At 45.7% G+C, this 11,528-nt stretch overlaps 1 protein-coding gene across 5 annotated transcripts in view; it reads right to left on the bottom strand.

Moving 5' to 3' along the window:
- Nucleotides 1-4,036: 4,036 nt before the first annotated feature.
- The window catches only part of LOC140480153 (choline transporter-like protein 5), a 284,053-nt gene continuing 276,561 nt past the window's right edge, over nt 4,037-11,528 (bottom strand). For 3 of the 5 annotated variants that reach the window (XM_072574866.1, XM_072574869.1, XM_072574867.1), the window contains one exon: nt 4,037-7,040. In XM_072574866.1, the coding sequence (XP_072430967.1) occupies nt 6,922-7,040 (119 nt within the window). In that variant the 3' untranslated portion in view covers nt 4,037-6,921. Of the gene's footprint in view, nt 11,478-11,528 lie in introns of all 5 variants that reach the window. The other 2 variants (XM_072574868.1, XM_072574870.1) reach the window with 1 other exon arrangement.

Below are 11,528 nucleotides of genomic sequence, written 5' to 3'. Positions count from 1 at the left end.
TCTGGAAGTATCAAACACTTTAATGTAATCTAATGTTTTTAAAAAAAAATTTTTTAAAGTAACATGCATAGATTAAAGACCATTTTGTAGTTTTATTTTGGATAGCTCTACAGAGATTTGTGTGTGAAGTTGCTTCTAAAGAAACAGGAAGTCCAGAAATTTCTAATACGTCTTCAAGGACAACTGTTCACCCTGTCTTACCTTCATGCAGAGGGTGGTAGAGGGTGCTGCTGGAGGAAATGCTAGAAGCAGATACCATAGCAATGTGTAAGAGCCATTTAGACAGACATGAATAGATAGGGAATAAAGGATACGCAGGCACATGGGATTTGTTTGAAATGGCATCATGGTCAGCACAGACACAGTGGGCTGAGGGGCCTGTTCCTGTGCTGTACTATTCTATGTTCTGCCTTCTATTCTGGACATGTTGAATGAGTAAAGCAGCGTTTAATGAAGAGCGAAAGAGATGGCATTTCAGATTGATGCAGTTTTGTCTGGTATGTCTGTTAAATAGGCATGGAGAAGCTCCTGAAGGGATGATAGAATTAGTTCCTCCAGCACAGGAGGAGCAAATTACATACTCATTTCAGGAATAGTATCGCCCAATAAAGTTGCAGCAATTCTGCCATTTCTTCCGTCAGGTTCCAGATAAACAGTGACACTATGTGGTGAGGAGAGAGAACGCAAGTCTGCTGTGGAGATTGGGAAGCCTGTTTATTTTAAACATGCAAACACATGACCCTCTGACAGTGCGGCACTCCCTCAGCACTGACCCTCTGACAGTGTGGCACTCCCTCAGTCTGACACTCTGACAGTGCAACACTCCCTCAGTACTGACCCTCTGACAGTGCGGCACTCCCTCAGTACTGACCTTCCCATGGTGTGGCACTCCCTCAGTACTGACCCTCTGACAGTGCAGCACTCCCTCAGTACTGACCCTCTGACAGTGCAGTACCCCCTCAGCACCGACCCTCTGACGGTATGGCGCTCCCTCAGTACTGACCATCCTACCACAATAACACCGTGACTGCAGTACCTCCTGATGCTGATTCCCCAACAGTGTGCTTTGCTCCGATGACTCTTCAGTCAAACATTTTGAAATATAAATGGGCACAGGGTGTGTTTTCTGTAAAGCAGTTTCCAAAGAAAGAACAAAGAAAATTTACAGCCCAGGAACAGCCCCTTCGGCCCTCCAAGCCTGAGCCGATCCAAATGTACTGTCTAAATCTGTCACCCAATTCCAAGCATCTGTGTCCCTCTGCTTCCCACCGATTCATGTATCTGACCAAATGTATCTTAAATGAATCTACCGTGCCTGCCTCTACCACCTCTGCTGGCAGCGCGTTCCAAATGCCCACCACCCTCTGTGTGAAGTACTTGCCGTGTGTATCCCACTTAAACTTTTCACCCCTCACCTTGAAAGCATGACCTCATTATTGAATCCTTCACCCTGGGAAAAGGCTTGTCTCTATCCACCCTGTCTATACCCTTCATGATTTTGTAAACCTCAATTAGGTCCCCCCTCAATCTCCTTTTTTCTAATGAAAACAATCCTAATCTACTCAACCTCTCTTCATAGCTAGCACCTTCCATACCAGGCAATATCCTCGTAAACCTTCTCTGCACCCTCTCCAAAGTGTCCACATCCTTTTGGTAATGTGGCGACCAGAACTGTACACAGTATTCCAAATGTGACCGAACCAACGTCGTGTACAATTTTAACATGACTTGCCAGCTCTTATACTCAATACCCCGTCCAATGAAGGCAAGCCTACCATATGCCTTCTTGACCACTCTATCCACCTGTGCAGCAACCTTCAGGATACAATGGACCTGAACTCCCAGATCTCTCTGCTCATCAACTTTTCCCAAGGCTCTTCCATTCATTGTATAATTTGCTCTAGAATTAGACTTCCCAAAATGCATCACCTCACATTTGCCTGGATTGAACTCCATCTGCCACTTCTCCGCCCAACTCTCCAGTCTATCTATATTCTCCTGTATTCTCTGACAGTCCCCTACGCTTTCTGCTACTCCACCAATCTTCATGTTATCTGCAAATTTGCTGATCATACCAACAGTGCCCTCTTCCAGATCATTTATGTATATCACATATAACAGTGGCCCCAACACTGACCCCTGTGGAACACCACTGGGCACCTTTCTCCATTTCGAGAAACTCCCGTCAACTACTACTCTTTGTCTCCTGTTGCTCAACCAGTTCTTTATCCACCGAGCTAGAACACCCTGCACACTGTGTGACTTCACTTTCTCTATTAGTTTACCAGGGAAAACCTTATCAAACGCCTTATTAAAGTCCATGTATATGACATCAACAGCCCTTCCTTCATCTATCAACTTGGTCACTTCCTCAAAGAACTCTATTAAAAGTTGGTAAGGCACGATCTCCCCCGCACAAAACCATGTTGCCTATCACTGATAAGCCCATTCTTTTCTAAATATAAATAGATTTTATCCCTCTGTACCTTCTCCAGCAACTTCCCCACCACTGACGTCAGGCTCACTGGTCTGTAGTTACTCAGAATATCCCTACTACCCTTCTTGTACACGGGGACAACATGAGCAACTTTCCAGTCCTCCGGCACATCACCTGTGTTTAAGGACGCTACAAAGATATCTGTCAGGGCCCCAGATATTTCCTCTCTCACCTCCCTCAGTAACCTGGGATAGATTCCATCCAGTCCTGGGGATTTGTCCACCTTAATAGCCTCTAACCTACCCAACACATCTTCCCTACTTATGCCAACGTGATCTAGAATAATCAAAATTCTATCTCTAATCTCAACATTCATCATGTCCCTCTCCTCAGTGAACACTGATGCAAAGTAATCGTTCAGAATCTCACCCATTCTCTCAGGTTCGACACACAGCCTTCCTTCATTATCCCTGAGTGGACCAATCCTTTTTCTAGTTACCCGCTTGCTTCTTATATAAGAATAAAAGGCTTTGGGATTGTCCTTAATTCTGCTCACTAAAGCTATTTCATGGCCATTTTTAGTCTGCTTAGTTCCTTGTTTAAGACTTGTTCTACTCTCCTGATATTCCTCCAGGGCCTGTTCTGTTCTTAGCTGCCTAGACCTTATGTCCGCTTCCCTTTTCCTCTTGGCTAGTCGCATGATTTCTCCTGCCATCCACGGTTCACAAATCATGCCTTTCCTATCCTTTGCCTTCAGTAGGGCATGACTATCCTGCACTGCTGTTAACCTATCTTTGAAAGCCTCCCACATATCAAACGTGGGCTTCCCTTCAAATAGCTGTATCCAATCCACATTTCCCAGCTCCTGCATAATTTTGATATAATTGGCCTTGGCCTAGTTTAGTACTCTTCCCTTAGGACCACTCTCATCTTCCACTCAGTCATGATCTGATACTGTCTATACAGTAGTGGAAGGAGTGGGCATTTAATCTATTAATGAATTCCAAAGTTTAACAAATTGAAGAAGAGTAAGAATCAATTGATGTTGGGTCCAAATTCAATTTGCAGGGTGTAGGTGTTTAGATGTTCTCCCTGTGTCTGTGTGGATTTCCTCTGGGCGCTCCGGTTTCCTCCCACAGTTCAAAGACCTGCAGGTTAGGTGCACTAGCCATGGGAAATTGTCCATAGTGTCCAGGGATATGCAGGCTAGGTGGAGTGACCATGGGAAATGTGGTGTTATCGGGTTAGGGTGGGGGTGGTAAGTCTGGGTGAAATGTTCCTTGGAGGATTGGTGTGGACTTGATGGACCGAATGGTCTACCTCCCGTAGGGGTTCTAGGAAGCTTTGGGAATGTATGTTTCTGTCTGAAATCCTCCTGCACTGGCTTTGATCATCAGAAGGATGGTGAGGGAGAAATGATCCAGAGTTTGATTCCTTTCTTGTTTTTCTCTCTCTGAAAAGGGTCTGTGGTGGGGGGAGCTGGGAGCAGGGGGTGATCGGGGGAAGAGAATGGCAGGGTGACCCTGATACGGTCAGCACATCAGAGGCTGTTTCTGCACATATTCCAAAACCCAGCACATAACAAACACAGACAATGAGTTATTATCAAAAAAGTTTATTAAATGTAAATATTTCAATGCATCATAATCACTGCTGTTGAATAAAACTCAGCACGGTAAGGAAATTTTATTATTACAGAGCTCTGAGGGACAATACATTGCATCAAATACCAAACATTCAAAGTTAATCACGCAAAATATTTATGGCAAAAATCAGTCAGGTTTCTGCACAGCAGAAGCATCAATTAGATTTTAAAGCTTCAAATTTCCATGCAAATGATTGGTTCGGTATGTAATAACTGTACAAATAAACCGACCTGTTAATGATCTATGTATATATAAAACATTGGTAAGATTTGCAAGTTAGGAGAACTGAGGCATTAAGACCTGAATTTAATCCCTAGTAATGAAGACTGGCTCTATCAGTACATTAGTGCTTTGTGTAAAGATGGCTGTGGAATGAACAGTGAGACAGATCCCTTTACAGACATAGTTCTGACCTGTTGAATGTATGGAATAGGTATTAATCAGGTGGCCCTTTGCTCTCTCCCTTCTCCATGGACTCGGGCACGCCCAAAGCAAATGCCTCCTTGAGTCATGTGAACAGGTCATCGCCAGTGATCACAGTGCATTAAACTCTCTGAACCAATGGTGCCCAGTACTCGTGAGGAGGGAGAACAATGGACCAACATCAGAAACCCCAGCTCTTCCCCCATGCACACTGAATACACCCATTCACCCAACCCACCACACACACCACCTCCCCCCTCCCCTGACTCACAACCTTTCTGCCCTGTCTCCCTAATCATTGAATTTCACTCCCTCTTTCTTCCATTTAATAGGGGAGTGAGGGGTGGTGTTGGCAGAGGGGCCTGTTCCAATAACACACGGTCATGCACTCGTCCCCAGCTCTCACTCTCCCAGAGACACAACCCTAAGAGACTGTCTACCACATGGACACCAACCGTTAATGAACCATCTCACCAGAAACCACAAAGGGCTGCAGGCCATTTTCCTGGGAATCTCATGGCTAGGGCCTTTAAGGAACAGAGTCAGGATCCACTGACATTTTTTTGAAGAAAATAAAATTGCAAGAAAGAATATTTTCTTGTTTGAACTTCTTCCCTCTAGAAGATAACTGAGGCCAGTTATCATCTCAAAACTGAGCTGGATAGTTGCCTTTCGGGTAAAGGGGATGAAGGATTACGCCATCAGGCTGGGCCAATGGAGTTGCAATGTAGATCTACCCTGAGCTGGACCGAGTGGTGAAACAGGCTCCAGGACCTGGCCAGTCTGATGTTTCACTCCACAGAAAGTTGGCTCCATTGTGCCAGTTTGGTTTGCTGTGACGTTTCTGTACAGATTGAGCAAGGTTAACTTTGAGAAGCAAGTGAGGACTGCAGATGCTGAGAAGCATCAATCCAAAGTCTCCTGTTTCGCCTGAACTCGCTGTAAATCTCCAGTTTGTAAGATGCCCATGTAATATTTCTTGGGAAAAATAAAATAATGGAAGGAATGTATAAATGGACCTATAGATAACATTCTTTGAGTTTAACAGATTACAGATTGACGTTTCGCAGATTACGGGGGATTAAGGTTTTCACTATTAGAGTGGGAATGGACTGGATATTGTGATCATTCCCCAGGGAGTAGGGGACTCCTAGAATGTGGTTCTGTCTGGTGGCTACATCACCTTTGTGTGTGTGTGTGTGAGAGAGAGAGAGAGAGAGAGAGAGAGAGCTGGATTGGTTCCTGACTGGAGCAGGGGTCATTTCATTTGGTCTTTATATATAACCCCTGATCCCTGGGCTCTCTCCTCCGAAAGCTGAAGAGATTTCCTCGTATTTTTACTCCTGGTCCCAGCACCTTCTCTGGTATTTCTGCCTCTGAAGTTTGATGATGAAGGAAGGGTCCTGTCAATGATGCTATGACTGTACGGATGGTAATGCAATACCATCCTGAGGGTATTAGTCCATAATCTCAGAAAGATAGTGAGATAGCACCTGCTGTTTTACAAGTCTGAGGAATGAGAAGTTCCCAGAACATTGGTAGGTAGGAAGGACGGAGAAACATCACTACAGTGAGACCACATCATTATCACAGGATAAATGCGAAGAATTTAAAAGGGAAGGTGCATCAGCAATTCAGGAAGTGCTGGTGGAATATGTCTTTGCTACTGAGAGGTGAGGTCAGATACCTACTTCATACTGACTCAATATTTTGAAATTGAGTGGATCTTCCACAAGTGAGCAGTTTCCTTTCAACATTGTCACCAATTCCACAAACTTCAAAATCAAGGCTCCTCCACCAATGGGCACTTTCCCCCTTCGGCTGGCTGTGGTGTGGGGATAAAGCTATTGAGAAGTTTAATCTCCCCTCTGCAATATATTCTGTTGGTGTTTTTATGTTTAAATTCTATCCGCAAGACTTTAAGGCAAATGTTAGTTAACACACACACACTAACAAGGTCATGAATAAAAATCATACAGGAAGCATTGAATTTTTAAGTGAATTAACTGACACCACGACGGTGTGTAGATATGATAAAACACTGATGCCACGTATGGAGGTTATGTCAGGGATAGGGGCATAAGCTCCAGACTGGAGCCAGTCCCCTCAGGGAGTACTAGCCTTCTGTACTCAAACTGATCAACCCTTCTGATTCACACCCAGGATCACTGACTACAACCAGACTCCTCAGAAGAAGAGATTGAAGGTGCTTAGAGGGTTTTTTTTTAACCTTCCTTTAAACCTTTCCAAACACAGGAACTTGGTTCTAAGTTACTTGGGTATATCAAAGGTTGGACAATGCTCCAGTGAAGTTGCTTGAGGGGGCTTACTATGTTAAAGGCTCTATATAAATGCTTGTTGTTGTTGGTGTAGCCTTATTTCTGACAGATGGGAAGTTGAGTCCCTGTGGCGAGTTCAATGTTTGCGCCGCTCATCCTCAGGCCTCACGTTCCTCACGTTCAGAATCTTCATCAATGTTTTACTCATGAAATACGGCCTGGCAGCTGATCCATCATTCCTCTCTAAATCTTCCACTACGGAGAGGAATTACAGGCAGTGATTACAGGCATCTCAGTACCATGAACACATCAATCCAGTTGGGGCCAAGGCTGGTACTACATGACCTCATCACGATCCATTGCAATCTCCATGGAAACTCACCTCCCTGTCATGCGATGGGCCAGTTTAACACAGGTTGGAAATACCATGGAGGGGTAGTGGGGGGCAGCAGAGTCCAGAACAAGGAGCAGAACCTTCACCTGGGAGTCAGGCCATTTGGAGGGGCGGGGGGGGGTGTATGTCAGGAAACACCTCCCCACACGGGGACGGCTATGGAGATATGAGAACATTCCTCCCCCACCCTCTAACAATCTGTTGAGGCTGGGAATCCATAGGATCTTTCCAGTGGAGATTGAGAGTGTTGCTAGTGTGGGGACTCTTGTGGCACAGTGGTATTGTCCCTTCCTCTGAACCAAGAGACCTAGGCTCACGTCCCACCTGCTCCAGAGGAGAATGTATAATGACATCTCTGTGACCAGGTGTGTTGGGAACTGTGGAGGGATGGGCTACTGCAAAGCAAGGCAACGCTGTTCAGATGTAATTCAACCAAGAGCCAGCTGAATGGCCTCTTGCTGTTCTGAGATTCTTATCTTTGGCTAACATTGATCCCATGACATGTTGTTGGGAATACTATTCCTTTCTAGGTTCCTGTTCTACTGACAATCTCTGCCTTGCTTCATTTGTGCAGTCAGGACAGTGTTGTTTTGCCCTGTGTCAGATACAGTGGAAATTTCAAGAGTCGTCCCATTAATCCTGTACCCACACTCCCTCCCCACAACTGGGTAAACATTTTCCCTTTCCCTGTATCCCCCCGGGTCCCCATGTGAAAGTTCTGATTGAATCTGTTCCCACTGCTCTTTCAGGTGGCACTTTCCAGATCCCAACAACTCACTGTGTAAAACAATCCCCTTCACCTCCCCCTCTGGGGCTTTTCCCCGATTCCCTTCAATCTGTCTCCTTCTGCTCCCTCACCCTCCTGTCCCTGGAAACACAATTTCCTGATTTAATTGATCAAAGCCTCAGTCAAACCTAAGCCTCCTTGGCTCAAAAGAGAGCTTCCCAGGTTCGTTCATTTGAAAAATCAAGTATAATTCATTGTCTCAATAGGAATCATTCTCAGCAATGAACAATTGGACAGTGCAACATAGAGTTTAGATATAAATATAAGCAGCACCATAATCACTGCATTCATACCTCATGTACAAATGCTTTCAGGATTAGCAAATTAACATTTTTTTATGCTTTTTCTTTTCTAATATATTTATTAAAATTGTATCCATCCTAAATAGTAAAAAAAAATTACACAAGAGTGTAGCCCTGCACTTTATGTATAAAGGCAAATATATTACAGGTTCATTATTACTGCCTGACCTCTTCCTCATCACACCCAGTGGATAAACTCACTTTCAGTGGTGGATCTTACTGACTTTTCATCCCCTGCCCCTCAGCTGCAGTATCAACCACAGGCCACTTTGCCAACTCCCTCCCAGCTCCTCCCTGTGCTCCCTCTCTCCTTCATGGTCCAGATCGGGGGGGGGGAAGGGGGCGAATACAGACTGACATTACCCGTGGCTCCTAAGGACACAAATACAATACTCCTCTTGTCTCTTTACTTCCCCTCACTCAGACACTGTGGACCCTCTAAAGGTTAACTGTCTCCCCCCCCCTCCCATTAGGAAAGTGCGACGGGGAGAGGAGTTTCAAACTGACACACTGCAGCATCTGCTCCACATCCAATCACCCACCGTCTAAGGGAAAGGCAGGACAGACTCGAGGGCCTGAATGGCCTCCTCCTGTGTTCCCCTGATGGTCACATTGACATTTAATGGGGTAGATGTTTGAAGGGAGATGGTTGGCAGTGTGAATGGGCAGCTAATCCAGAGACCTGGATGAAGGGCAAGGGTTCAAATCCACCTCGGCTACCGATGGAGCTTAACTTCAGCTGGTTAAATCTCAAGGTAAATGCTCCTCTTTATGACCATGAAATTATCATGGATTGTTGTCAAAACCCATCTGGGTTCACCTCCTGTCCTTTAGGGAAGGAAATCCGCCAACCTTACCTGGTCTGGCCGACAAATGACTCCAGACCCACAGCGATGTGACTGACTCTGAAGTGCCCTGTGAAACAGTGCCGAGTGAACCACTCATTGTGAGGCCAGTGAGGGATGGGGAACAGATCCCTGGCATTGTAAGAGATGCCCACATCTCCTATCAGAGAAATAAAGCCCACCCTCTCCCTCAGGGATGGGACAGGCCTGATGTACCCGGTCAATAAAAAGCTAAGGGTTTGTGTTAACATTCAGCAGAAATGTGCAGGATCGTGTCAGGGTTGTAGAGAGAACACTGAGTGGGCAGTTACTGAGCTTTGCCAGTGTTAACCTCCACAGCTCGGACCAAGAGCAGGAAAGTAGCACCAGCATGATGGATCAAATAGCCTGCACATTGTCAGAATGAGATTTCCTGATTTCAACTCTTCCTTTTCTGGGTCGGATTGCCTGAGTTTCGATGTTGGGGACATCAATCTCACCAATTACAGGGTCTTTACAACATAAACCATATTTACCCCAGCCCCAGGGCCAACCCAGGCCAGGGATTTCAATGGGAAACCCTTAGTGAGATAGTCAGGACATCCCAATCCTGGGGACTGACAGCAAACCGATGTGAACCATCCAGCAAGGTGCAGTGAACCGGAATTCACACCACAAATTGCTGCTTACCTCGGCACAGTTAGAAAGACCTTGTGTTGGGGTCACTCACTGGGATCACCCTGGGTTTCATGGCCCACATTCAGGGGAGTTAGCCACAACACAGGGGTCAGGGTCTGAGGGGTGTAACCGGGTTGTAGCTGGGCCATGTTCATAAGGAAATTCCCACCTTCTCCTCTGTGTGACCAGCAAGTTGAGGATTTAATTCAAGGTCGACCTCTTTTGAGAGTCATATGACCCCCGGGCTGTAAGCAGCCCCGAAGTCTGGAACCATTGACTGTTCTGTAACAGGGCTATACGGCTTTATGGTCCTCACGAGGCAGTTTAGCCCGGATTCAGTGAGGCAAGGCCTCACCCTGTGGGCTGCCTGTGGAAGGCTCAAGACCCAGTGAAACAGCCTCCCTTCCCCTCCTCTACCTTCTCCACAGGGCCTGGAGTAAACTCTTATTGCATATTAGTGTCTTTTGACTTCATGTACAGTTAGAATTTCCTGTTGTGTGACAGGAACATGGAAGGATCACTGGTTAAAGTCCAGGATTATGTGGGTCACAGCCCTGGATTATTTATAAGGCCAGATATACAATCAGTCGCTTGATAGGACAGGGAATCTCACTGGAAACTGAGACATGTTGCTGCAGTTCAATGCCTTGTGTTCATCACAACAAATACAAGAATTTCAAATGAACAGCAGAGAAAGGGGACCGATTGATTGTCAAGCTGATCCTGATTGGCTAAGGTGTTGCCATAGATGCTTGAACACATTCCGCATCATTTTCCGCTGGTGTGAAATGTGGCACCACGATGGGACAGCACTTACTGATCAATGTGAAGTGTGCTCACAGCTGTACCAATAACCACATTAGGGTTTAATCCTGCAACATGGCTCTTTGATGCTTGTGAAACTGACACACATTCGTCCACATGGACCCCTCCTCCACAAAGGAAAAGGAACATGTTCAGGATTTGCACTTCTGTCAAACTATCTGGAGGCTGGGGGAGGCTGGATATTCCCCATTTGCTCTCCACAGAAACACCTCAGCCAATGAGAATCAGTGCATCAACTGCTCAGTGATCTTTTCTGCAATATGACTTGCAATGCTTTGACATTTGCCATTCTGGTATTTGTTCTGGAGAATGCAAGACAAAATGTTTTGACAACATGCTCCAGTTTCCAGTAATATTCAAGGCCAAATATATTCCTCACCGAAAAGTTACAACACTCCCATGTAGTAATTGACCGCGATTTGCTCTGAAGTCTGTCAGAAAGCCAGTGGCTGCTGGTCAGCTCTCTGCCTGCCTTTCCAGTAAAACATTCCAGGACACAGAATGCACGACACATACGTGTCATTGAGTGTGGTGGCAAAACGCTGTTATTGTCTTAAGATAAAAGTTATTTCTTTTTAAAAACTAGAACTCTACTCGGGGAGTTAAATAGTTACCAGCTCCCGAAACCCGTCTGCTGCGAACTGAAGAAAGGTTTTACATGAGTTGGCTCTTTCTGACAGAGGCTGGGCGCCTGATTACATCATCTACATATTAATTAAAAGACAGCGAGGCAGGGGGTTGAGTACAGCACAAAGCTGGTACTAGCAAACTATCCATTCGCCTTGCGCGGGCTCCACTCGTGACGTCCCAGAATCCTGTGCAGTTCAGGCGACATGAAGTAAGGTTTCTCAGCTGATCCATCATTACGCTCCAAATCTTCACCTGTGTGAGTTAGTGACACGCCAAAGCAGTAATGGGGGGGAGGGGGGAGGG

Source organism: Chiloscyllium punctatum, chromosome 7, assembly GCF_047496795.1.
Source record: "Chiloscyllium punctatum isolate Juve2018m chromosome 7, sChiPun1.3, whole genome shotgun sequence".
Classification (NCBI taxonomy): Eukaryota; Metazoa; Chordata; class Chondrichthyes; order Orectolobiformes; family Hemiscylliidae; genus Chiloscyllium; species Chiloscyllium punctatum.
The sequence above is the reverse complement of the archived record's forward strand: the minus strand, read 5'-3'. Positions and strand labels throughout refer to the sequence as shown.